Source organism: Moesziomyces antarcticus (assembly GCF_000747765.1).
Source record: "Moesziomyces antarcticus DNA, scaffold: scaffold_v10019, strain JCM 10317, whole genome shotgun sequence".
NCBI classification, from domain to species: Eukaryota; Fungi; Basidiomycota; class Ustilaginomycetes; order Ustilaginales; family Ustilaginaceae; genus Moesziomyces; species Moesziomyces antarcticus.
Window position 1 is genome coordinate 247043 of NW_014638991.1, and position 26331 is coordinate 273373.

The 26331-nt window shown below is 62.1% G+C and overlaps 9 protein-coding genes and 1 non-coding gene across 10 annotated transcripts; 5 read left to right on the top strand and 5 right to left on the bottom strand.

Annotated features, from left to right (window-relative positions):
* Positions 1-193: 193 nt before the first annotated feature.
* Positions 194-1348, top strand: PAN0_019c5819 (nep1-domain-containing protein; the record flags this gene model as incomplete). Its single annotated transcript, XM_014798753.1, has 1 exon — positions 194-1348. One exon carries the CDS (start codon positions 194-196, stop codon positions 1346-1348), a length of 1155 nt encoding a protein of 384 aa, XP_014654239.1.
* A 123-nt stretch (positions 1349-1471) lies between these two features.
* On the bottom strand, positions 1472-3055 carry PAN0_019d5820 (NAD+ diphosphatase; the record flags this gene model as incomplete). Its single annotated transcript, XM_014798754.1, has 1 exon — positions 1472-3055. The coding sequence occupies one exon, from the start codon at positions 3053-3055 to the stop codon at positions 1472-1474; it is 1584 nt and encodes a 527-aa protein (XP_014654240.1).
* A 724-nt stretch (positions 3056-3779) lies between these two features.
* On the bottom strand, positions 3780-5150 carry PAN0_019d5821 (uncharacterized protein; the record flags this gene model as incomplete). Its single annotated transcript, XM_014798755.1, has 1 exon — positions 3780-5150. One exon carries the CDS (start codon positions 5148-5150, stop codon positions 3780-3782), a length of 1371 nt encoding a protein of 456 aa, XP_014654241.1.
* A 696-nt stretch (positions 5151-5846) lies between these two features.
* PAN0_t019d0005 lies at positions 5847-5929 on the bottom strand. The gene is given in 2 exon segments: positions 5847-5882; positions 5893-5929. It is a non-coding gene; the product is annotated as a tRNA-Ala (tRNA).
* Positions 5930-6654: 725 nt separating this feature from the next.
* Positions 6655-10461, top strand: PAN0_019c5822 (uncharacterized protein; the record flags this gene model as incomplete). The annotated part of the gene is made up of 1 exon (XM_014798756.1): positions 6655-10461. One exon carries the CDS (start codon positions 6655-6657, stop codon positions 10459-10461), a length of 3807 nt encoding a protein of 1268 aa, XP_014654242.1.
* A 588-nt stretch (positions 10462-11049) lies between these two features.
* On the bottom strand, positions 11050-12013 carry PAN0_019d5823 (2-hydroxyacid dehydrogenase; the record flags this gene model as incomplete). The annotated part of the gene is made up of 2 exons (XM_014798757.1): positions 11050-11595; positions 11726-12013. 2 exons carry the CDS (start codon positions 12011-12013, stop codon positions 11050-11052), a joined length of 834 nt encoding a protein of 277 aa, XP_014654243.1.
* A 326-nt stretch (positions 12014-12339) lies between these two features.
* Positions 12340-13836, bottom strand: PAN0_019d5824 (glycoside hydrolase; the record flags this gene model as incomplete). Its single annotated transcript, XM_014798758.1, has 1 exon — positions 12340-13836. One exon carries the CDS (start codon positions 13834-13836, stop codon positions 12340-12342), a length of 1497 nt encoding a protein of 498 aa, XP_014654244.1.
* A 1987-nt stretch (positions 13837-15823) lies between these two features.
* PAN0_019c5825 (uncharacterized protein) lies at positions 15824-18091 on the top strand (the record flags this gene model as incomplete). The annotated part of the gene is made up of 1 exon (XM_014798759.1): positions 15824-18091. The coding sequence occupies one exon, from the start codon at positions 15824-15826 to the stop codon at positions 18089-18091; it is 2268 nt and encodes a 755-aa protein (XP_014654245.1).
* Positions 18092-18617: 526 nt separating this feature from the next.
* On the top strand, positions 18618-21680 carry PAN0_019c5826 (ubiquitin activating enzyme; the record flags this gene model as incomplete). The annotated part of the gene is made up of 1 exon (XM_014798760.1): positions 18618-21680. One exon carries the CDS (start codon positions 18618-18620, stop codon positions 21678-21680), a length of 3063 nt encoding a protein of 1020 aa, XP_014654246.1.
* A 592-nt stretch (positions 21681-22272) lies between these two features.
* On the top strand, positions 22273-26319 carry PAN0_019c5827 (phosphatases II; the record flags this gene model as incomplete). The annotated part of the gene is made up of 4 exons (XM_014798761.1): positions 22273-25076; positions 25517-25866; positions 25937-26048; positions 26121-26319. The coding sequence occupies 4 exons, from the start codon at positions 22273-22275 to the stop codon at positions 26317-26319; spliced, it is 3465 nt and encodes a 1154-aa protein (XP_014654247.1).
* Between the last annotated feature and the right edge of the window lie 12 nt (positions 26320-26331).

Consider the following 26331-nt stretch of genomic DNA (forward strand, 5'->3'; position numbering starts at 1 on the left):
GCCTCGGCCATGAGTAGCATGATCCGAGCCAATCAGTATCTTACTCCACCGTTCGCTCCGCCATCTGCCGCCTCTCGACCGCTCTCATACACACAGCAGCAACAACTGAGCGGACCGCAGGAGCAACTCGACTTCATATAATCACGAACCCACCCGCCAGGTTAGAGTTAGGCTCGCGTGACTCTCTGCCAGAATGTCGTCGGCCTCATCTGCCGCGTCGGATTCGGAGGACGACCGAATGACCACACGCTCTGCTCCTGCCACCACATACCGCCCGATCGCACCGCTTCCGCAATCGCCTCGAGCCACCTCGCCCGCGTCGCGATCCACCACCGCCTCGGGAGAGCCGGGCCAGCGCGAGGCTGCTGTTGTCGAATCGATCCAATCGCGCCTCAACCCCGAGACGGCGTCGGTGGGCTCGTCGCATTCCGGCTCGTCGTCTAGCAAGTCGCTCCCGGCCATGCGTCACGCGCTGCCACCCAAGCCCGTCACAACCATGCCTGGATCGTCATCCGCCTCCACCTCCAACGCCGCCGCCGCCTCCTCGTCCACATCCGCCGCCGCCGCCGCCAAGGCCAACAGCGCCAAGCGCTCGCGCGTCGACTCGTCGCTCGTACCCCAGGTGCCCAAAGTGCCCAAGACGGCGGCCGACAAGGAAAACACGCCGCGTCTCATCGTGGTGCTCGAGCAGGCGTGTCTGGAAACCTACAAGGTCTCCACCGGCTCCGCCAGCCGCGCACCCGGTGGTGGCGGACGCAACAACAAGGACGGTGGCGACAAGTATGCGCTGCTCAACTGCGACGACCACCAGCGTGTGCTCGCCAAGATGGGCCGCGACATTGCCGAGGCCCGACCGGACATCACCCACCAGTGTCTGCTCACGCTGCTCGACTCGCCGCTCAACAAGGCCGGTCTGCTGCAGGTGTACATCCACACGGCCAAGGGTGTGCTCATCGAGGTGAACCCGCACGTGCGCATCCCACGCACCTTTAAGCGCTTCTCGGGCCTCATGGTGCAGCTTCTGCACAAGCTCAGCATCCGCTCCATGGGCGGCTCCGAAAAGCTGCTGCGCGTCATCAAGAACCCCGTCACCGACCACTTCCCCGCCAACACGCACAAGATCACGCTCTCGTTCGACTCGCCCGTACAGCGTCTGAGCAACTACCTCCCCACCATCCCCGACAACCACAGCATCGCCGTGTTTGTAGGTGCCATGGCGCATGGCAAGGACACGTTCGCAGACGGCGTTGTGGACGAAAAAATCTCCATCTCCGAGTACTCGCTCAGCGCCTCGGTGGCGTGCGGCAAGTTCTGCTGCGCCCTCGAGGACTTTTGGGGCGTCGTCTAGCTCGCACCTGCTCAATCCTCTTTCGTTCTTTCGCATTCTTCCACGTCATGCTTGTCCCCCATCTCGCTCGTAATCGTGCTCACTGATTCGAGAATCTCGGCTTGTATGGCAACGGGGAGCAAGTTACATGCGCGTCTTTTGGAAGTTGTCCATGTGAGTAGGCAGCACCGCATGACCTTTGGCCCAAGCCTCGACGAGCACTCTTGCAATGGCCGTGTCGGGGGGCAGACGAATCTGCACCTTGTCCTTGGCCTTGTCCTCCCCATCAGAAGAATGATGTTCCTTGTCGATCTTTTCGAGCTCGGCACGCGTAAAGTGCGCATTCTTCTTGCGTTCAATCACATCCAGAATCTCCTGGCGCGTGTAGAAGCGCGCATCCTCCAGCTCGTTGTCCAGGTCCAGACGGATGGACTCGGCGTCGTCGGTCTTGGCGATGCCATAGAAGCCAGCCATGAGGTTGGTCGGGTACGGCCAGGGCTGCGACGAATGGTAGATCACCTGGTCCACCTGGATGCCCGATTCCTCGAGCACCTCGCGCCGCACCGCCTCCTCAAACGACTCGCCCGGCTCGCAGAAGCCCGCCAGGCACGAGTAGAATCCCGCCGGCCACTTCTTCTGCCTGCCCAGCAGCACCTTTTCGCCATCGGGCGAGATGATCGCCATGATGATCACCGGGTCCGTGCGCGGATAGTGGAAGTTGCTCAGCACCTGCGTCGACGGACAAACGCCCTTGCCATCCTCCTCGAACGACGTCTTTCCCGCAAGAAAAGCCGCTGCGAAGTGCGAGCCGGGTGCGGCGAGGCCGAGCGAGGAGCTGCATCCGCGCTTGTATCCCGCCCAGAGCGAGTACTGCTGGCGCGAGCATCCGGGGCAGTACTGGTGGCGCTCGTTCCAGTCGAGCAGACTCTTGGCCTGCGCCACGATGGCGGCGTGCTCGCGCGGCCATGCCGAGGCGCGCGACGAGGCACGCAGGTCCAAGAAGTCGTACTTGTCACCCTGCGCCTCGATCTCGTCCAGCAGCGCCTGCATCGGCGCCTCGCCCTCGACAAACGCCGGGCGGTACGTCAACGAGAGCGCAAAGTACGGCACGCCCGCAGGCGCGCCCTCCGGCTTGTCGCCGTCCTTGGCCATCTGGCCCGGCAGCGACGTCTGCGTGAGCTCCGACTCGTCGATGCCCAGAAACACCAGAGCCAGCCTGCTCGGTCCTACGCCGTCGGTGGCGCGCGCAAACTCCTTCTCGCCCGCGCCGTTGGTGAGCCCGTACGCCTGAGGTCCAAACACCAACGCATCCTCTTCGCCGTTAACTCCTCCCGAGGCCTTGACGTTTTGCAGCACATGCTTCTTCACCTCGTCCCAGGAGAATGTGGCGAGCATGCCCTCGTTGTCGCCCGAGCCGTGGCACAGCGGATTGTTGTGCTTCATCAGCACGAAGCGCGTGTGCGGCGACGCAATGGTCGAGTTGAGAAACTCGGTCGAGGTCCTCAACCACGAGAGCCGGTTCAACTTGCTGCCGGCATAGAAGTTGACCGTGGTGAACGACGGGAAGCTGCCCGCCTGCGTCGCCATCTTGACGGCTCGACGCAAACCTCGATGCGGTCGGGTGGTGATTGGTAGGCTGAAGAGCGAGCGGGTGGTGGCAGACGCGACGAGATGCTTGGGGCCTTGGATGCGGACGGCAGGTAGAGCACGTGCAACGAGCCTAGACATGCAGGAACCTCCCAGCGTTAGCAGTGGAAGAATGCAGACAAAGTTGGTGGTCGAGCGACAAGCTGCGGACTGTGCGGCGACTTGTCTCGATCGCCTCTCGAGCTGCATTGTGCTGACACCACACACACGACAGCCTGCTGCACTCGGACGTCGCCAATCTCCACTCGGCAATACAAGCCGGCCTCTCCGGTCGCACGTCATCCCCAATTTTTCCAAATTTCACCCTGTCACCGTGTCCGACTTCACAGCCTGCCAATTTTTTCGCCCACCATCACGCTACGCCTTCTCTTCGCACAATGCCATCACTGCTGCACAAACAAGATCGAGGCACTTTTGCACTTTATGACATACGAATCGCAGCTCTGCGGCCCATGTGCGCCAAGGACAAGCTGGACAGAAAAGCAACAAGCAAGCAAAGAGCGATGGACTGGGAGAGAGAATTTACAATAGAGATGGCCCTCGAGATGTACAGATGCTGCAAAAATGGAGAAACACGGGGACACTGGGAAACAAGCAAAGAAAGACATCCGGACGGTGCGACAGAGGATCCGCATCCTTTCGCCATCCATTCAGGGACAGACAAACAAGGATGGGCGCTTTTGATGCGTTGAGGCGGCAGTGAGTCTACCGCCACAGTGGCAGGGAAGAATTAGGGAGTGTGGGTGGGGGCCTCGACGCCAATAACGACCGGATTGGATGCGTGGGGGAGAGGAGGAGCAGACGTTTAGTCGTCAAAGGTCATCTTCTTGCCCGAGAAGTCGGCGGCGCCACCAGTGCGTGCGCTGCCGCCGCGGGCACCCCATCCGCCACCACGGGGCATGCCGCGGAAGGAGCCGTCTCCACCGCCACGGCCACCACGTCCGCCACCGCGTCCACCGCCGAATCCGCCACCGCGGCCACCGAATCCACCACCGCGTCCGCCGCCACGTCCGCCGCCGAATCCGCCACCACGTCCGCCACCACGCGGCGCACCGCCGTCGCGGTCACGCGGTGTGGAGAAGTCGAGACGCAGAGGACGGCCGGCGAGCTCCTGGCCGGTCATGGCGTCGATGGCAGCCTGTGCGCTCTCCTGCGCGGCAAACTCGACGTAACCGAAGCCCTTGGGACGGCCCGAGTCCGGGTCCTTGGGCAGACGCACGCCCGAGACCTCGCCGTGCTCGGAGAAGGCGTTCCAAACATCGTCCTCCGAGATGTCGAACGAGAGGTTGCCGATGAAGAGGGTGGAGGAGGGGGCGGAGCGCTGGTCGTTGAACTTCTTGGCGCGGTTGTCGGTGACGTCGCCCTTGGGGGTGGAGAGGTCGATGCGGATGGCACGGCCGTCCACCTCCTTGCCCTGACCCTCCTCGAAGGCCTTCTTGGCGGCGGCGGCGGTGGCAAAGTCGACGTAGCCGAAGCCACGGCTCTTGCCGGTGGTGCGGTCGAGCTGGACGCGTGCGCTGGTGACCTCACCGAAGGCCTCCATCTCGGACTTGAGCCAGTCGTTGTCGACGTTCCAGCTGAGCTGACCCACCCAGATCTGGTTGGTCTCGCCCTCCTGGAGCTCGGCGGGGGCGGCGGCGGCGGTCTCCTCGGTCTTGGCCTTCTTGGTCACGGGAGCCTCGTCGTCGGCCTTGCGCTTCTTGGAGTCGGCGGCGGGGGTGTCGTCCGAGTCCGAGTCGGACGAGTCGGAGGACGAAGAGTCCGAAGAGTCAGAGTCCGAGTCCGAGTCGGACGAGTCGGAGGAGGAGGCCTCGACGGCAGCCTTGCCGTTGGTCTTGGGCTCCTCGGCAGCGGGCTTCTTGGCGTCGGCAACTTCCTCGTCGTCGCTCGAGTCCGAGTCGGACGAGGAGGAGGACGAAGACGAGGACGAAGAGTCGGAGTCCGACTCGGATTCGGACGAAGACGACTCGGAGGAGGAAGAGTCGTCGTCCGAGTCGGACTCGGGCTCAGGGGTGGGCTGCTTCTTGGACTTCTTGTCCTTCTTCTCCTTCTTGTCGACGCCGTTGGTCTTGGGCTCCTCGACGACCTTGGCGGCCTTCTTGTCCTTCTTTTCCTTCTTGGCGTCGACGACGGGTGCGGCGGCGGCGACCTTGGTGGACTTGTCCTTCTTGCCCATTTTGATTATGGTGGGGTGGGGGTATGCGGGTGTGTGTATGAGGGAGGAAGAGGGGGAAAAAGACTTCGAGCAGGAGAGGGGCTTGCACGAAGGTGACTTGGTTGGTGGAAGGAGGGAGGGAGGGAGGTTTAGGGCGCGGCCGGATGTGCTCAGTTGGACAAGCAGACCCTGCGCTCTTTTGCCTCTTCCGAGACTGCTCCTTGGCCTCGACGCCGCGGCGCAAAGGATGAAAAATTGACGGAGGGCGCCCAGAAGCAAAATTTGTGGTGCCGCCGCCGCTGCTGTTGCTGCTGCTGCTGCTCGTCAGGAAATTTTTTCGCGTCTTCTAAGGTCGAGGTGCATGAGTGGAGAAGAAGAAATTGCCTCTCCCGAAAAAAAATGGGATGCAGAAAACTTCCAACCGCCGAACCTTTTGCCGGTAGCATAGGCCAGCATCGGGAGGAACATCGGCATCTCCTCCTCGCCCCCACTTGGCCCTCGCTGTAGAATCTAATTCCAGCCGACGTGCTTGCTTCTCGGTCGCTGTTGTTGACCAGACTCGTATTCGACACTAGCACCGATCTCGCCGGCGAATTAGACGTTCATGACAGGGAAAGGAAGAAGGAAGATCGACCACGCTCAACTGTGGCAAAAACAATTCAGGCACCGGCTCAAAAGGCAAAAAAAGCGGCACCAAAAAATGCTGAAAAAGAGGACTGGAGACTGCATGAGTCGAACACGCGACCTTTCGCAATTTAGACAATGCTAAGCGAACGCTCTACCAACTGAGCTAAACCCCCGTAGATATCTAGACGGCCAACAATTGCGTCCGACTCAAGGTTTTGGATATTGTGGAACAGCGCGAAGAAGGCGGAAGTCGGTCAAAGGTCAGGTGCGGAATTTCGAGGCTGGAGATGGCGCGCGAGAGAGAGAGAGAGTGGACGTGCTCGGCTGGTCAGGGTCGACCAAGAAGAACGCAAGCTCGACTTTTTTTCGTGCTGGGCTGCGGTTCATCGTCAGTCAGTCAAGCAAGCAATCAATCAATCAATCAAGCAAAGCCGGAGCTCGGAGCTCGACCAACCAATCACTTCCGAAATCACACTCTCAATCCTCTGTACTAGCTAGACGTTGCAGCAGCACACCCTGCACTCAACCTTCAACCAACGTCATCACCACCAACACCAGCATCAGCATCAGCATCGACCTAGAGCCCTAGCTGCTGGCCCACCAAGCACCGTTCTTTCCGCTGGACGCCGCTGGACGCCGCTGCACCTCTCTTCACTTCGCGCCCTCTGGTCACTGTCACAAGACTGCTTCGCCTCGATCGGCGTCCCGTATCCGACCGCACCGTCCAACCACCGTTCACCATCGCCGTCCTGACCACAGCTCAGGCCGCCAGTGCACATCCACATCCCATGCAGCCGTTCACATAGCCTCTCTTTCCCGCTCATAATCCCAGCATCATCGCACCCGCGACATAGAGGCGTCATTCGGCCTCTTGTCCTCGGCAGATGATACGCTGCTCATGCGTCACAAGCGCTTGATACTCGGCGCAGGCGATGCGTGGAGCTACAGCGTATGGCGGCCCAATCCCACGCCTCGCGTCCAGCTACCTCCCAACGAGGCAGCAGGTCCGTCCAGGCCCTCGCCGCCTCGCACGCTCGCCGCAGCCCAGCCACCAATACCGCCACCACCACTACCACAAACGTCAGCGCCACCAATACCAACAGCGACTGCACGACCATCTTACATCACACATCAACTAGCAGCATCATCCTCCGCGCCCTCATCCTCGTCGGCCGCATCTCGAATCCACACTCATAGATCACACGCCCTCTCTCAACCCGCGCCTTTCCAACCCTCGTTCCATCCCCATCTCGACTTTCTCTACCCACCCTCCTGTCTCAAACTCACTCACGATACGCAACATGCCCTGCAGTCCAGACACCGCCAACTCGTCCGAGCCAAGTCGTCTCTGGCTCCTACCAAAGCCGTGTCTGCTGCTGCCGCAACAGCTGCCGCTCGTCAGCTTGCCGCCTCGCACGACGACTCCGATCGCCAGCAGCATCTCTCCAGCCAGGCCGATCCAGACTTTACCTTCCTCCGCCACGAGCACGACGCGCCAAATTTCTTCTTCAGCCATCCGCGCTCCAATGCGCTCTTGCGCCAGGATGCAGACAGCCACCTCGAAGACGAAGCGCCCCCACTTTCCACCAGTCTCGACGCCGAGAAACTACCCGCACCACTCGAAACCGCTTCGTCAGCCCCTGCTCGTGCCGTTCAGGCGGCCGCCTCTCTAGCTTCGCTCCGACAGGACAGCATAGATCTCAGAAGCTCTCTTCAAACACGAGCTACCCTCGACCACACTGCGCTCGTCAAGCAGTGTCGTCGTCTCGTCCTACGAGCCCACAGGATCCGGCCCAAGCTCGATGCAAAGTTGGCGCGCACCATCGCCTGCGAAACAGTCGCTGATTGCGCCGTCTACCTCATCGCTTCCGCACAACCCATCGCCGCCAGCCAGGTCCTGCGTCATCTTTTGGTCAAGCTTGGCTGGAGCCCTCGCTCCATCGCAGACATGCACTCGCCACTGCATACCCTCACTACTGCCAACTCGGATTCCCGCCAGCACTCAACCCATCCTGTTGCGGCCGCAACCACATCATCCGACTTGCCCCGCCTCGTCTTTGTCACTCAGCAAGCCATCTCTCAGCTTACCATGGCGCCGTCGGCGTCCAGCCCTCGTCCCGTTCGCGGCTTCCAGTCCCAGCACCACCTCGACGCCGCCGTGTCTCTCGTCGCTGCCATGCACATCGCCCACGTGCCTAGGTCCACCTTGTCACAGTCCGCCGTGATCCGCGCCATGCTCGCGGCCGGTCACACTACACTTGCAGCTCATACCTACGCAGCAGAGGTCCGCGCATGGTGGAAGGCCAACACAGATGCCAGGCGTTCGCGCTCCTCAATGCGTCACCAGGCTGCGCTCATCGTCGAGACCGGCAAACCAAGCTCCCAGCTTTTGCGCGAGATCACCTCAGCCATGCGGCGCACCGAGGATCTGCTCAACCGCGTTCAGCCCGACCTGTGGGCGCAGCTTTCGCCCCGCGAGCAGCACGCACTCGGCGCAAAGCAGCTGGAGCACGCAGAGTGTCTGGTCGACTTGCTCCGCCTTGTGCGCCAAGCCAAGCTTCCTCTGCCTCCCACGCCCAGTGCGTCCGAGATCGCCTGGATCCTCTCCGCCTGCTGCCGCTTCGAGACCACAATGATGCTCAATCAGCCCGACATGCCCGATGCTTCGACGCATGGCTCTACCGCCGCTGATCACAGACACAAACTCAACGGTGCGGCGCGATTCATCCGATACCACCTGCGCGAGTATATGAAGGCTCTGCCGAACGGACAGCCGCAGGCAGGCGCACACATCCTGCTCGGCGGTGATCCTGTCGTCCGCCCGCCCATCAGCATCGCTGTCTACAATCAGCTCATCCACTACGCCCTGTCTGTTCTCAAGTCGCCGCCCATCTGCAAAGAGGTCTTCCAGCACATGACTCAGCAGCGCCAGCCCCCGTTGCAGCCGGACGCCGTCACGCTCAACACCATCCTCCGCCAGGCCACCACGCAGCGCCACCAGTCGCTTGCTCGCGCAGTGCTTACCATCAGCCACGCCGAGAACTCGCAAGCAGCTGCAGAGCCGGACGCCGTCGCCGATCGCCAAGTACCGGAGGCTTCCGGTCCGGCCGAGGGCGTAGTCGCTGCACAAGATCTTTCTGCGGCCACATCGCCAGCTGCTTCCGACAGCCGACCTCTTCGACCCATCATCCAGCAGATCGACTCGGCGATCGCCCAGGCCGACACCTATCGTCTGGCAGCGCTACTGCAGTACGTCACATCATCTGGATTGTTCTTGAAGCGCTTCCGCCACGAGCCGGGCCACATTGGCGTCAAGGAGGCCATCATGCGCATCTATCCCGTGCTCAACAAGAAGCGCCACTGGCACAAATTCACAGACGAGGATGCACCGGCTGGAGCGTCGTCGCAATCGCAGCCCAGCTCGGGCAGCGATCTACGGCCCAAGGCTAACCGGGCCTCTCGCCACGCCATCCTGCATCCGCATGTGCTGACTGCTGCGCTCAACCTGGCATCAAAGGCGGGCAAGACGGGGCTGCTGCTGCGCGTGTGGCGCTTGATCAAGCGCACGAGTCTGCAAAGTGCCCTGCAGTCGTCATCTGTCGACGTTGCCAGCAAGCCGTGGAAGGTGCCCGTTGAAGCGGCCACGATCCTCATGCAAACTCTGGCCAGCGAGGCCGCACGCGCCCCGAAGGCGGGGCAGCCCTCGCGACTGGATCGGCTTCACGCATTCTCGGGACCGCGCGGAGCAGCGACGCGCAGGAAGCTGCGTATGGCGGCGAAGAAGGAGTATGCACGAGGCTGGAACATTCTTGCTTCGGTGCGCGGTCGGTCGCCATCGAGCAAGCTGCAAGCTGCGCCGCAGCGGCTTGACACAACCGCGGAGCAAAGCGAAGGTGTCCGATGGAGAGCAGCAAGGGTGCTCGCCAAACGCGAGTATGCCTTCCTCGTGCATCACTGGCAGGTGTCGCGCCCACTGTCGATCTGGCGTCGCCAGCGTCTGCAGGCCTGGCTGGATTCCGGAAGCAAGGCGCCAACCGCTTGCACCAGTGGCGATATGCAGCGTTCGGAGCCGTGTCCGGACAGTCGGTTTTACGACGCGCTTCTGGGCGTCTTTGGCCGTCGCCCCGGCATGGCCCAACGCAGCAAGAGCAATGTCTCGCAGTCGACTGTCTTGGCACAGCTGCGACGTGGATTCGAGCAGGCCCAGCACAACCAGCACAAGGCGGCGCATCCCGACACCGCCAATCTCGAAGGCGGACACTACAGCAGCAAGGGCGATGATCAAGCGGCGCTCAGTAGCGCAGTAGATTCGGCCTGCGACGCAGCACCTTTGGGACTGTCGGACGTATCGACGTGGACGACCAGCGAGATGCTGGAGTCGGTGGTAGCGCGCGTGCAGTGGAACGCACACGGACGGTGGAGCGCGCTGAATCCGCATCCCATGCTCGTGCGCTTGTTGCTCGACATGGAAGCTTTGGGGCTTGCGATTCCCGTCGCGTACCGCTGGGTGCTTGCGCACTGCGCGCTTGCCGCGCACGATGACGACGCGGCGCGGTTGTTAGGCAATGACGATGCGAGAGGAAGACACGGCGCGAGGTTCAACAAGTTCAGAGCGGATAGGGTCAAGACGCGCGGTTTGGCTGTCAGCAGGCCCAATGCCGCCAGGGACGCTGCCAAGCAGAAGCAGAAGGAGCAGAAGGAGTAGAGATCGTCAATGCATTGCAATCTTATCGTATGTCCAGTTCGAGGAGTGAGCGGCGAGGCGGGGTGCAGGTCAAGTGCACGGCGAGCGTTGTACGACGATGCACGAGGGTTGGACCTGACAGAACAGGAGTTGGCTGCGGGGGCGGTGGAAGACACCCCTCCCGCGGATGCGATTCCGTCAAATTCGATCGAACCGGGTGCAGGTCATGCTGATCAACACACGACCGCCAAGTACTGCATTGACGACAGGCATCCGAACACTGCCACTGACCATCGAGATCGAAAACCCGCACGACGGCGGTAGGTCAAGCCAAAAGTCGGACGTCGCGGAAGGAGGAGGACGTCAGGGCGCTGGGCGCAACGGAGCGCGGAGGAAAGAGCACTTCAGCTTCGAGTGCACACTGACGTCGCACCTCGGTGTTTCGGCTCGTTACATGAGTCAATGCAGATGCGGTCGCGGCAGCTTCAAACCCAACAGGACGAGAAAGTGATTGCATTGCCATGTCTTCAAATCTGGAACCGAGTTGCGGTATCTCCACGATGGGAGCAATTCTCGGGAAGGATTGGCGCTTTTACGCCACAGGTCGGGCTAGTAGCCCTTGTCCGGATCGACGGTGCCAATGCAATCGTCCCAAGTTCCCTGTTCGATGCGGACGAGATTCTGCCTGATCCTCTCGCCAAGCACCTGCGGGACGATACGCATGGGTACAGCCGAGTGCGGCGTGACAAGCAGTCTTCCCTCGCGCACAAGCTTCTGCATCTCCTCCTTCTGTTCCGCGTCGAGTTGGGACTCGTCCAGCACATCCACGGCAGCCTTTAATCCTGCTCGGATGGCGCTGATGAGTGCAGGCGTATGCACCACCTCTCCCCTCGCCACATTGACCAACAGAGCACCGGGGCGCAGCTGCCTCAACATGGCGCTGTTGCACAGATGCATCGTCGTGGCCGTGAGCGGACACGCGAGCACCACAATGTCTGCCTTTTCCCACTCTGGAGTCGAAGCAGAATCGTGCGGCGAGACCACACATCCTAGAGGCGGGAGCATCTTGACGAGTGCCGTGGCGATAGTGCCGTTGCCCACCATGACCACCTGTTTACCATGCAGGGTATCGACGCGCGTCGTATCGGGCGGGGGCTGCAGATGCAGCCCGCGCATCATGCTGAGTACCAGCGCCAGAGTATGCTCCGCCACCACAACCGCATAACAACCCTGCACCCAATGTCAGATTTTGCTTCCACCACACCCGGAAAGGGAGGTGACTTACTTTGGCACACGACCAATGGATCTTACCGCGCGTGGCTCGGATGATGGGCGTGTAGTCATCGACCCCCGTCATGGGCAGCTGCACCCACTTGACATTACTCCCCTCGAGCAGCGCTGCGACTTCGGGCGCCGTGTTGCCCTGCGCGATGTTGGGAAGCCACACCAGCGCGTCGGTGGCTGCATCCACGTGTCGAGTGACGCGAATCGACGCAGGAAGCGTGCGGATGAGCGAGTCGATGTCCAGACAACACCGCTCGCGCGCAGCAGGTAGAAAGGCGACTGTAACCATGGTTGACGACCATCCCAGCCCAGAGTACACACACGAAGCTCGATCTACTTATACCGTCCTCCTGGCCAGAGGCAGCGCTGGCGGCATATGAGGCATGACATCGCGTTGCCCCACCATGCCAATGACTCGTACCAAGACGGCAGCTTGCCACTGCGCGACATTTTCCGTCCCGCCTTTCATTCTCACAACAGTGCCCGTTCATATTCACACACCCGCCCCGCGTGTAGCACTGCAACCGCCCTCACATGAACCGCCTCCCCACACAAACACCATACAAAAACAGTACAACGAATGAAATTACCCGCGCGGTGGGGGATGGTGCCGGCCTATGAAGAGGCGGTGGTGGAGCTCATACCTGCAATCGCCGAATTGACGAGCGCCCAGTCCTTGGTATCTCCATCGATGCTCCACATGCTAATGCCGCCAATGGCTGCGGCACTGGCAAAGGCGCCCTTGTCGAAAGTGGAGCTGGTATCGTCGTAGCTGACGACCCTGCTTCCATCGGACAGGAAGGGCGTATCGGAACAGTCGTCCCAGTACTTTGTAAACCCGCCCGCGCCATCGTACAGGCCATCCGCGCCCTTCTTGAGCGCACCCTGCTGCACGAGCATGTTAAAGTTGATCTGACCCGACCCGGAGCTTCCATCGAGACTCGACAGTCCCACCGCTCTTGTCCTGAGCGTCTTCTTGCCGCTGGTATTGATGTAGCCGTACGATGGGATGCCCAGCAGGATCTTGTTGCGCGGCATACCTGCTGCGCTCCACTGCTTGACGCCCGCGGCCGCACTCGCACCGGGCTGGGTCGAGTTGCCACACAGATTCGCCAGCGGCGCGTTCGGACCGGGCACGCTCGAGCTGCCCCAAACATCGTAGTTCATGATCATGACGTAGTCCATCGCCGCCGCCGCCCTCGCCACACTCTGCACCGGTTGACCGTTACTCGCCATCCACGGGTTGTGACTGACGGCACCCGTGATCAACGCGCCCTGAGGCAACGCTGCCCGGAGCTCGGTGAGGAACGTCTGGAAATTGGCCGTATCGCTCGCATCGAGCTGATTCCCCGCGCCCGTCTGACCGGGATACTCCCAGTCCAAATCAATCCCATCGAGCCCGTACTGGTTGTACACCTTGAGGATGTTGGTGATAAACGTCTTGCGCGACGCCGAAGTGCGCACCGCCGGAGAGAAGTACGTCGAACCACCCCAACCTCCGATGGACAGCAGCGCCTTGGTGTCACCGGCCTTGCACGCCTTGACAAACGACCGCAACAGCCCGCCAGACGGGTCGGTGGGGATGGACAGATCGAACTGCGCCGTGGGCAGCGCAAAGGCATAGTTGAGCATGTCGAACTTGGTGAAATCGATCTGCGCCGGTGGGAAGTTGGAGTTGACCCAGTCGGGCCAGTATCCGGCCATGATCTTGTTGGTGGCCGTCTTGGTGTCGACGCCCGTAGCTGAAGGACTCGGTGCACTGGTGGTTGACGAAGAGGTCTGTGTCGATGTTGGTGCTTTGCACGATCCGGCCTGGCGCTTTTTGGTAGCAGCTCGACGACGACGCACACGAGAAGGGACTGCCCTCCGCTTCTTGCCCTCGCTGCCGACAAGTACCTGCCAAATGGACCGCCTACCCGCCGCCTGTGCTGTTGTCAAGTCCGCTCGATCCGCACGGAATTTTAGCCCTCGACTATGCTCCTCGATGCTCGGTCCGGATGTCGTCGCTGTGCTGCCCACATGCGACACCTGAACCATTGGAAATGTATCCTGCGCTGCCGTGACCGAAGCGACGAGACTGGCCATGGCCAGCACGAGTGAAACCAACTTCATCGTTGTTGTTGTTGTTCTTGTGCCAAAAAGGAATGTGGTGTGGTGTCCTGCACCGTATCGAAAAGGTGAAAACGAAGAGTCCCTCGATCGACGAGTGGACCAAGAGGAAAAAGCCGGTTCTCCTCAAAGCTTGCCTTCTTTATAGCAATGCGCCTCGTTGGATGAAAAGAACGGATCTGATCAACAGACCCCCGGAAAGAAGAAGAAGAAGAAGAAGAAAAGAGTGTGCCAACGCAGTTGGACGTGATCCGCACTCGCAAAAAAGGATGGATGAGATGGATGAAGCAAAGCAAGCTCGAGCTAGCGTCGAAGAGATTAACTCTCGAGCCCCTATAGCCTGCTGCGCGGCAAGCTAAGCTTGGCTCTGCAACCCAAAAACTCTCCCGAGCCTGTTGAGTGCCAAAAGTCACCGCACTGCCTTTGAGCCTCAACGCCGGGGCTGCAAGCGTCTTTTTGCCGGGCGAGATGTTGAGAAGCTTACCGGCCCGACTAGAAGTTGGATTGCGCCTCCCGCAGCCAAGCCAGTCACCAAGATAGCCGCCAAGCCGCGGAAGTGGGGTTGAGCGGTTGGCGCGACGGTGAGCGCTTAAAGTTTCCGACTGTGGATCGAGACATGTCAGATGTCGGCGCATGCTGGGGCCATGGCGGAAAATCGTGCTTACCGGTGCATGTGGCTGTATCTAACGAACTGCCCGGCTGATCGGCCGAACGCATCGCATCCATCTTCGAGGGGCTGTAAGTGACGGCCAATACAAAGGGCCGATCGTCGCAGAGGCCCAGCGAGCGGCACACAAAGGGGAGGGGCAAGATCAACAGCATGCACGTGCTGCGCAGCTGGACAGCCTCGCGTCGATCCGACTTGCGCGAATTTTTGGAATAAAATGTCAGATCTACATCGCCATCAGTCCTCACTTTTTTGTGCAAAAGCTGGGCGGAATTCACGCTGTTCTGTCGCCGCGTTACCGCCCGCCTTTCACGCGAAACACTGCCGAGCCCTGGCTGGATGTGGCGATGGCCATGTGCAGCTTCGCCACCAGCGCCATCAGCTTGCAAGTGTGAGCACGATGAATCGTCGGTTCGTCAAGCTCGTATCTGCCTGCATTGATCGGATGGTCCCATCGAGATGCTGGCTTCTGGCAACGAGCAAAGGTGACGAGGTGTTGGGGCAAAAGCGGCCAGGTAAATACGCAGAAAAGCGAGGAAGCGCAGCCGGAGCCACGCGCCCATCTCCCCCGCACCACCAACACGAGGCCGCCGCATACAGTCAGGGTTCGATCGCCGAATCCAATCGCCACTGCTGATACGCTTTGGCCATGACAGTGCGATACCAGCAGGCGTGCCGCAAGCGAGGCGCAAACCCGTACGCCGATGCCGATCGTGTGTCGATCCTGCAGCGTGCTTCCCCGCTCTTTTGCTCCCACCACGGCACCACTGCAAGGTGCAAAGTGCAAGGGCGACCACGCGGGTGCCAGACATGCATGGCGTGAGACAGCGGTGTGAAGGTCAAGGTTGGTGTGGATGGCCGTGTCGTCACTCGGTGGCATACAGAGACAGTGGCTGGCCATGCAGTAGCAAAGGTCGAGCGTGAAATGCACGTCACCGCCAAATTAATGCTCCCGATTTTGTGCGGCGCCGCAAACGGCAGTCTTTGATTTGCCTCTCTCTCGCTTCTTTAGCGCCGATTTGTGGCCACCGCCCACCCAACAAAGCAAAACAGGGCAGCAGAGCCACTATCTGACGCTCGCCCTCGTCCTACGCCTCCTGTCCTACGCCATGACAAACACGCCGTCCACGTTTGGCTCCCTTCGCTCCACCACCTTCATACGTTCCCCGCACCACCATCGCCGCCCTCCTTTGCACACGCCTCGCAGTGCAATTGGTGCGCGCCCACTCTTCATCGTACATGCGCATCACCCACATCGTCTGAGCTGCCAACAACCCACCACCACTAGATCACGCATACACCCACCACCCCCACTCCCACGCCATGTCTACATCGCTCCCCTTCCCCGGCCAATCGGCGCAGGCTGGCGAATACGCCGCCGACCTCAAGATCGACCTCCCCCGCAACGCCAACGCCACCAAGGACGACCCCTCCCACCATGCCTCCGCAGCCGCATCACCCGCACATCGTCGTCAGAGCTCGTCGCAGCCCATGGCCGAAAAGTCGGCTTCCGCCCATCCTGCAGGCTGGCAGCACCATCCGCGCCAGCCCGGGCCCCACTCGGAATCCTACTTCCCCGGCTCCGTCTCGGCAGGCGGCGCACCAAAGACGCCCGGCAGCTTCTCCATGCGCGGTCACGGTCGTGCACAGAGCAGCTCCGGCAGCGCCTTGCCGCACCCCATGAGCCTCAACACCGGCGCTGCTCCTCCTCCTCCCAACGTCGACGGCGCATCGCTCCAGTCCGCCTTTGGCACCGCCTCGCACCACGCCGGCTCGAGCAGCGCGAGCCAGCTCAGCCTCGCCAACCACCCGGCCATGCACGGCCTCGGCATGGGCACCACCGCCGGCTTCAGCGCCGGTCCGCCCAGCCCCAGCACGCTCACCGACGTCATCCTCGGCCTCCACAACACCTTCTACTCGTGCAAGCGCAAGCCCGAGGAGGTCAAGCACATGGTCGAGCGATACTACGAAAAGGGCGCCGTCTTCGAGTCGCCCCTCCTCTCGGCGCACGGCAGGAACCAGATCGCAAACCAGTTCATCATGGCCTTTGCCCTGCCCGGCATGGATGTCCAGTCCGAGCTGCGCGACGTCATCTGCTCCGACTTTGAGTTCGACGGCACGCGCGCAGGCATCATCGACCACACCATCACCGTCACCTTCCTCCCCGCGCTCTTTGGCTCCTCCACGCCCAAGCCCACGCCGGACCCGGGCGCGAGCGACGTCAACCGCACCCCGCGCGCGTCGTATCCGTACTCGGCCTCGGCGTCGGCGTACCCCATGACGCCGCATCCGTTCATCGACTACGCGGCCAACAGCGCCTACTCGCGCGTCGCCAGCCATCCGCACAGCCCCACGACGCCGTTCAGCATCTCGAGCATCTGGGGCGGCTCGCGACCGCATACGCCCGGTCATGCTCCCAACGCTCCCAGCGGCATCCGTCCGCTCTCGGCGCACGCCACCAATACTCCGCCGGGCGTCAATGGCGACGACCCCGAAGCAGCCGGTGCCTCGGCGCATCCGTTCGGCAGCTTGGCCAACGGCAGCAGCGCGCACCACTACATTGACGCCGAGCTGGTGCAGCAGCAGTTGGCGGCGCGACCGGCCATCCCTGCCGATGCGCTCACGCCGCACTGGACGAGCGAGGGGCTGGGTAGGGCGACGCTGCGTACGCTGCTCTGGTCGCTCTTCCATCCACGTGCGGTGCTCCGGCATCTGTGCAGCATCCAGCTGCGCGTCATGAGTCGACTCGAGTTCAACGATGCCGGCCTCATTGTGCGCCACGAAGACACCTGGGGCCTGCGCGAGACCATCGAGGGCGTGATTCCGTTTGCGTCGCTCATCTACTCGATCGAGCGTCGCCTCGTCGGATTCCTCGTCTCGTGGGCCATCGCCAAGGGCTTCAAGATCTCGTCTGCCCTGCTGCGAAAGGCCATCCCCGGCGCATCCACCGAGACCGCTCTTGAGGCGCACTCGAGCCAGTATCAGGTGAGCCAGCAAGAGGCCGAGGCCATGTTTACGCATCCGCACATGCACCATGGCAGGGCGGGACGTGAGTTCCACACCATCTCGCGCTCGCGTGCGCCCTCGCCGAGTCGATTCCGCTTTGGCGCACCCGCGGCCGAGTCGCGCACTGTGACGGGCACACGATCGCGCGCGCGCTCGCTCGTAGGCGGCCACTCGATCGCCAGCTCGCGCGCCATGTCTACCGACAACCTCGCACAGCACTTTGCTTCCGCTCATGTTCCCCAGTCGGCTTCGGCGGGGCTGGAGTCGAGGAGGTCGGCGGATCTGCCTCCGGACTCGAGCGCAAAGTTCCGCGAACGCACCGCCAAGCGCATCGACGGCGCCCGCACCACCAGCACCAACTCGGCGCCGCCATCCACGCTCGGCGTCGGATCGGGCGCGTACGGCTTTGGCGCACAGGATGCTGCCAACGGCGCAGACTACGCACAGTCCGGTCCCGCCGCCAACCTGGTCAACATGTGGGAGCACTTTTCGGCCCAGTCTCGCCCTCACTCCAAGGCGGCGTCGGTGGTGTCGAACGACGATTCGCGCGGTACTCTGCGTGCCCCCGACCAGGACCCTCAGTAGACCGAGCAACAGCTCGCAAGCATTAGTCAGCATACCATTTGTATCACTCTAGGAATCGCAGCATATACACTATTCATATCGCCGAACCGGACCGTCTGATCATTTGAGCTGAGATGGTGGTGGCCAGCGTGATCGATCGGCGCAGCAGAGTGTGAGAGCACGGCGATTCGGATTTTAGGCAGCGCGGCGCATCGGGCGAACGCGCTGGTTGGATTTGTGCGTCACTCTTAATTTTACTCAGCACCGATCGACGCACGGGCGCACTCTCTGCCGTTCCAACTCGAATCGGCGCGCCGCTGCTGAGCCGCACGCCTCCACGTCTCGAAAGGCGGTCCCCTTCTTCCTTCCTTGCTTGTGTCCTCACCCTCATCATCCCCATCATTCACACACACACACACACACACACACGCAGATCATCTTCATTCTCATCGCCGCCTCGCTCTGTCCACACCCACTCCCACACACACACGAGGAAAGACATCGATCGCTGCTTCCTTCCGGCCGCGCGCTGCACACATCCGCAACCATGGCGGCAGACGACATGAAGGTCGACCAGCCCGAGCAGGCCATCGACGAGGGCCTCTACAGCCGTCAGCTCTACGTGCTCGGTCACGATGCCATGAAGCGCATGGCCGCTAGCAACGTGCTCGTCGTCGGTCTCCGCGGCCTCGGCGCAGAGATCGCAAAGAACGTCGCTCTCGCCGGCGTCAAGAGCATCACCATCTTCGACCCCACCCCGGTCTCCATCTCCGACCTCAGCACACAGTTCTTCCTCCGCCCAGAGGATGCAGCCGCCGCCGTCCGCAGGGATCATGCTACCCAGCCTCGCCTCGCCGAACTCAACACCTACGTCCCCATCCGCGTGCTCGAGGAGTCCGAGCTCACCAAGGACGTGCTTGCGCGCTTCCAGGTCGTCGCCATGACCGACGCCCTCTACGCAGAGCAGCTGCGCATCAACGACCTCACCCACGCCACCTCCACCCACTTCATTGGTGCCGAGGTCCGCGGTCTCTTTGGCTCCGTGTTCAACGACTTTGGCCCCGACTTTCTCTGCAACGATCCCACGGGCGAGCAGCCGCTCTCGGGCATGATCGTCTCCATCGCCGGCGAGGACGACGAGGGTCTGGTCACCACGCTCGACGAGACGCGCCACGGCCTCGAGGACGGCGACTACGTCACCTTCACCGAGGTGCAGGGCATGGACGCCATCAACGGCTGCCAGCCGCGCAAGGTCAGCGTCAAGGGCCCCTACACCTTCACCATCGGCAGCACAAAGGGCCTCGGCGAGTACAAGCGCGGCGGCATCTTCAAGCAGGTCAAGATGCCCAAGCAAATCGCCTTCAAGTCGCTGCGCGAGAGCACCGCCCAGCCAGAGATGCTCATCGCCGACTTTGCCAAATTCGACCGCCCCGCCGCCCTCCACGCCGGCTTCCAGGCACTCTCGCAGTTCCAGCAGGCAAACGGCCGTCTGCCGCGTCCGCGTAACGCCGAGGACGCCGACCAGGTGCTCGAACTCACCAAGCGCATCTTCCAGGCCTCGGGCCACGACGCCGCCGATCTGCCCGAAAATGTGGTGCGCGAGCTCGCCTTCCAGGCGCAGGGTGACGTCTCGCCCATGGTGGCCTACGTCGGCGGCTTTGTGGCGCAGGAGGTGCTCAAGGCGTGCAGCGGCAAGTTCCACCCGCTCGTGCAGCATCTCTACGTCGACTCGCTCGAGTCGCTTCCCGACTCGGTGCCCGGCCTGCCCGAGAGCGAGTTTGCGCCCGCCAACTCGAGGTACGACGGCCAGATCGCCGTGCTCGGCCGCACGTTCCAGAACAAGATCGCCAACGCGCGCCAGTTCCTGGTGGGCTCGGGCGCGATCGGATGCGAGATGCTCAAGAACTGGAGCATGATGGGGCTCGGCAGCGGGCCCGACGGCATCATCCACGTCACCGACATGGACACGATCGAAAAGTCGAACCTCAACCGCCAGTTCCTCTTCCGCTCAAAGGACGTCGGCCACTTCAAGGCGGACACGGCGGCGGCGGCGGTGGCCGAGATGAACCCGGACCTCAAGGGCAAGATCCACAGCCACCAGAACCGCGTGGGTCCCGAGACGGAGGACGTGTACGGCGACGAGTTCTTTGCGTCGCTCACGGGCGTCACCAACGCGCTGGACAACGTGCAGGCGCGCCAGTACATGGACCGACGCTGCGTGTACTACGAGAAGCCGCTGCTCGAGTCGGGCACGCTGGGCACCAAGGCCAACACGCAGGTGGTGGTGCCGCACCTCACCGAGTCGTACTCGTCGTCGCAGGATCCGCCCGAGAAGTCGATCCCCGTGTGCACGCTCAAGAACTTCCCCAACGCGATCGAGCACACGATCCAGTGGGCGCGCGAGCAGTTTGACGAGCTCTTCCTCAAGCCCGCCGAGAACGTCAACGCGTACCTGAGCCAGCCGGACTACATTGAGACCACGCTCAAGTCGGGCTCGGGCGCCAAGGAGCAGCTGGACCAGATCAAGCAGTATCTGGTGGACGAGAGGCCCAAGACGTTTGAGCAGTGCATCTACTGGGCGCGCATGCGCTTCGAGGAGAACTACAGCAACGTCATCCGCCAGCTGCTGCACTCGCTGCCTGCGGATGCGGTCACGTCGAGCGGCCAGCCGTTCTGGTCGGGCCCCAAGCGTGCGCCCAAGCCGTTGACTTTTAATGTCGACGATCCGATGCACCTCGAGTACGTGATGAGCGGTGCGCTGCTGCACGCCGAGAACTACGGCCTCAAGGGCGAGGCGGACGCAGCGTTGTTCCGCAAGGTGCTGGGCTCGATGACGGTGCCCGAGTTTGTGCCCAAGGACAACGTCAAGATCCAGGTGAACGACAACGAGGCGGTGAACAACGCCGGCAGCGGAGGCGATGGCGATCTGACCGACGTGACGAGCAGCCTGCCCGAGGCGTCGTCGCTCGCCGGCTTCCGACTGCAGCCGATCGAGATGGAGAAGGACGACGACCTGAACCACCACATGGACTTTATCACCGCGGCGTCCAACCTGCGCGCGACCAACTACGGCATCTCTCCCGCCGACAAGCACCAGACCAAGGGTATTGCGGGCAAGATCATCCCAGCCATCGCCACCACGACCGCTCTCGCTACGGGACTGGTCAATCTGGAGCTGTACAAGCTGCTTGACGAGAAGAAGAGCATCGAGGCGTATTCGAACGCCTTTGTCAACCTTGCGCTTCCGTTCATTGCATTCAGCGATCCGATCGCAGCGCAGAAGCTCAAGTACAACGACACCGAATGGACGCTCTGGTCGCGCTTCAAGGTGGAGCGCGACGTGACGCTGCAGGAGTTCCTCGACATCTTCCAGAACGAGCACGGCCTCGAGGTGTCGATGCTCAGCTCGGGTGTTTCGATGCTCTTTTCGGCCTTCTTGCCCGCCAAGAAGCGCGAGGAGCGGCTCAAGATGAACATGTCGACGCTCATCGAGACGGTCTCCAAGAAGCCCATCCCGGCGCACGCGCACTGGGTGATTGTCGAGATCATGGCCGACGACCGCGAGGGCGAGGATGTCGAGGTGCCCTTTGTCGCCGTCAAGGTCAAGTAAACACCTCACGCTCATGCTTTTCTCGAATTGGTTGTTTGGTTTTGTCGTAGAGCCACCAGAAATGCCATGATTTGCTGCCATGCGAATCGGTTGCGTTAGGGCCTTGTAAGTGGAGGAAGCAGAGTGCGTTTGGCATCAAATTGTTAGATTGAAAAGTGGAGATTTCGAGGGTGTTGTTGTGGAGAAGAGCCGGCGCAGGGTCGCAGGGAGGCACAGGTCACGCGTGCCTGCTGGGGAAAAACGCGTGGTTGGAAATCTGCGAGCTGCCCAAATCGGATCCAAAACATGGCCCTTCCGCCCGTCAGCCCGTCCGCCTCGAGGCTCCGATATCCGAGGGCGAGAGAGAACTCGAGATGATTGTTTCCTTCCCCCCATCCCCACCTCATCACTACCTCTCACCCTCCCCATCTTAGCTATCGCATAACCAACAACCTACCACTTTAGGTTAGCTCTGCTCTGCTTTGCTCTGCGCTGGCAGCCCGCATCGCTTCCGATCCATGCTACCAGCTGCCAGCATTTCACATCTCGATTCCAACGATTCATCACTCACAGCCGCACGCTAGACAGCGCTCAGAGTGACGCCGGGAGCATCATGTCTTCGCCATCTGCGTTTGCGCTCGCCGAGCAGCAGGAGCACATCATCGCACCGGACGACTCGGACTTCCTCGACTCGGATGCCGAGGGCACCCCGCATCCGGACGACCACTTCATCGAGTCGGCCGTGCTCCACGACGCACCGGGCGCTGCTTCTTCCTCCTCGTCGCCCGCAAGACGTGCGCGCTCAGCAGCCAGGGGCAAGCTGTGGCCGGCGCATCCGCTCATCCGCATCCACAAGCGGCTGTGGTTCACCTGGTTCGAAGCCTCGCTGCCCAACGAAGACGAGCTCAACCTCGACGCAGGCCATGCCGCGGCCTGGACCAACTTTGACGACGGTGAGGTGAGCAAGTACGTCGACGCGGCCGAGACCAAGCCGGCGCGGCTGCACTGGTTCAACATCGACCACGACCTGGTGTACCTGAGCTTCTGGTTCGACTGGGGCCCTCTGAACGTCGGCATGTTTTATCGGTTCTGCCTGCACGTGCACCACATGCTTACGGATCCGGACATGCAGGATGCGACGCTTGTGCTCTACACCACGCACGCGCCCGCGCAAAAGGCGAATGCGGCGCTGCTCGCCACGCTGTACGCCATGATCATCGGCAAGGTGTCGCCCGCCGACGCCTTCTATCCGATCTCGGAGCTCGAGTTCAAGCCGTTCCGCGACGCCGGCTACGGGCGCGCCGACTACAATCTGTCCATCCAGGACGTGCTGTACGGCGTCCAACGCGCCATCAATCACGGCCTGCTCGACCTCACCACATTCAACCTGGACGAGTACGAAAAGTACGAGCAGGTGCACAACGGCGACTGGAACTGGATCACGCCCAACTTTATCGCATTCGCCTCGCCCAACGACCGCACGTACGTCGAGGCGCTTCGCACGGGCGATGGCCGTCTGCCTCCCAACTACACCTTCCGCCCACCCGGGGAGGACAAGCTGTTCGGCCGCACCATCCGCTACTTCAAGGAGCGCGGTGTCCAGCTCGTGGTGCGCCTCAACAATCCGCTGTACGACCGCGACGCCTTTGTGCAGGCGGGCATCCAGCATGCCGACATGTACTTTGACGACGGCTCCAATCCGACCGACGACATCCTCGCCGACTTTATCGCGCGCGCAGACGAGGTGATTCGCAACGACGGCGTCGTCGCCGTGCACTGCAAGGCCGGGCTCGGTCGAACCGGCGTGTTGATCGGCGCCTACCTCGTGTGGAAGCACGGCTTTAGCGCGGGCGAGGCGATTGGATTCATGCGCTTCATGCGGCCCGGATGCGTGGTGGGGCCGCAGCAGCATTTCATGTACCAGAACTTTGTCGAGTGGGTCAAGTGGGGTGTGCGCGACCACGCGCTCGCCGACGCGCGCAAGCTGCTCGCCGAGGAGAAGGCACGGCTCGAGGCGCAGTACAAGCCGAGCACGCCGCCGTCGACGACACGCGCGGTCAAGCGGCGTGCGGCCGGGTCGGACGCCGCCAAGGTGGCGGGCGACGACAGTGTGGCGGACGAGGACGGAGCTTCGGATACAGACGCAGAGGAGCATGAGGAGGTGGCGCGGCCGCGGCAGAAGCACAAGCGCGAGGCGGACGAGGCGCCGATCACGCCACGCGCCCAGCGTGGGGGGTCGCGCGCCGTGCCTGCGTCGGCGGCACCAGGAGTCAAGCCGGCACCATGTGTGGGGCAGCCGCGCAAGTCGCCGTCGCCCTCTCGCAAGCGACCCGCCATCCAGGCGCCCGCGACAGTGGCGCGGCTGGAACTCAACACGCGCCGCTACCCGACGGGCGCCTCCTCCTTCAGCCAGCACCTGCTTCGCGCCACCAACGCTGTGCACGTCGACACCGACTCGGATTTGGACGAAAACACCTCTCTCGACGCGTGTGCTACGGGCGGGAGCACAGCGGGCGTGCTGGTCGAAGCGCGCATCAACGTAGCCACTCCGCTGCGCGCGTCGCCCAAGGCAGCGGTGGGGACGCCATCCCCCGTCGCGCGCGTACGAGGCTTCGAGCGTCCGCGCGCCAGCACGGTCGGCTCCATCGCCATCGCCACACCCGTGCGCTCCTCGAGCCGCAGTCCAAGCCCCGCCAGCTCAGCGAGGGAGGTGGTTCGCGCCTCGCCGGGCATTCGCGATCGGTACGGCCTGCGCGACAGCAAAAGCCCCCCACCCGCCACGCCGCCCACACGAACCTCGCGCCATCCCAGCCCCGTCAAGATCGCGCCGCTCGTCGCACGCGTTACCACCGACGCCGAGGTGCTTGGAGTCCTCGCATGCATCCCGCAAACCGACCGCGCCTCGCCGCCCAAGCCTGCGCCCAAGCCTGTCGCCGCCGCGGCGGCGGTGGTGGTGGATGAGAATGCGCGCGCACCCGTCGCCGCCCCTAAAGTGCTGCGCACAGTCCGATCCAAGCCCACGCTCCCCACCACCACCACCACCACTAGCACCACTGCTGGAGTTCGACGTGGAGGGGCGGGTGTGCGCAGTGTATCTGCCAAAACACCGTCTGTGCCGGTGGCACGCGCAGTCCGCGCACAGAAGAGCAGCGCCGAGCTGCGCGCCGCCCCCTCTTCGCGCAGCGTGAGCAGCTCGAGCACGTCGAGCACCACCGCCACCGTCTCGCGCGGCTCTAGCCGGCTGACTGCGCCGACGGCGGCGAGTGCAGCGCGTGCAGCAGCCGCAGCGGCGCAGCGTGCCAAAGTCGCCCCTCCACCAGCAGCGGCGGCGGGCGGGGTGAGGAAGGTGTCGGTGCTGAGGCCGCAAGCCGTACGCAGGAGGAGGAGCAGCACCGGCCAGGCGGATGTAGATCTTCAGTGGCCCCCCCCCCCCCTTCCCAATCGGTATCGCCTTTGTGCAGTGTTTTTTTTTTGTCTTGTCCAAAAGTGTTTGTGTGTGGGGGAAAGGGGGTGTGTGTTGATATTTCCGATATTGTGCGTCGGGATTAGACTGCTTGCGCGCGCGGGCGGTGTTGGGAGTGGGGGGGGGGAGGCGGGTTTTTACCCCGCACCTTTTGGCCGCACTGACCATATAAAGCCGGCCTTGTCTTGCGCCAACTTACCTCTCCACCTTGTCTCCATCACCACCATCACCAATCTATCTTGCGCGCGATGTCACGACTTTCCAACCGGGTGTGTATCGTTACGGGCGGAATGCGGGGGTTCGGCTCGTCGATCGTTTCGCTCTTCTCCTCCCACGGTGCCCGAATCCTCGTTTTGGACCTTCTCACTCCCTCGGCTGGGTATTACACTCCCAGCCCCGACAGCACCTCTCTCATACCCTCCTCTGCCACAACCAGCATCTACGCTGTAGCCGCCGACATTACATCTCGAGATTCGTGGGTGGAGGCGCTGAAGAAGGTGAAGGAGCTGTGGGCGGTGGTGCCGGACGTGGTGGTGAATAACGCCGGCTGGACCTACTCGAACAAGCCGACGCTCGACGTAACCGACGCAGACTTCGACAGGGTGTTTGCGATCAATGTCAAGTCCGTCTTTCTCAGCACCGACGTCGTGCTCCCCGCCATGCTCGAGGCCAAACTCGACGATGCCGTCTTTGTCAACGTCTCCAGCACTGCCGCTATTAGGCCCAGACCGAAACTCGTCTGGTGTAAGTTGGACCTAACCTTCTGAAACAAAACTTGATGCTGACAACCTTTTTGGTTGCGGGGGTGCGATAGATAATGCGTCCAAGGGGGCGGTTAGTACAGCGACCAAGGCGCTCGCCGTCGAATACGCCCCACACAAGGTCCGATTCAATACCGTCTCGCCCGTCGCTGGCAACACCCCCCTGTAAGTCAATCCGACTCTCTCCACACCAAAGCACACTTCACCAACCCTTCTTCTTCCTCTCTTTTTTCATAGGCTGTCAAAGTTCGCCGGCTCAGCCGAAGCAGGCGATACAATGTCCCCCCAACAACTGGCACAGTTCCACGCCTCGATCCCCATCGGCCGTCTCTCCGAGGGAAGCGACATTGCCAACGCCTGTCTATTCCTCGCCGACGCCGCATCCAACTTCATCACAGGCATCGACATTCCCGTCGACGGCGGTCGCTGCGTCTAGCCAAAACCACTC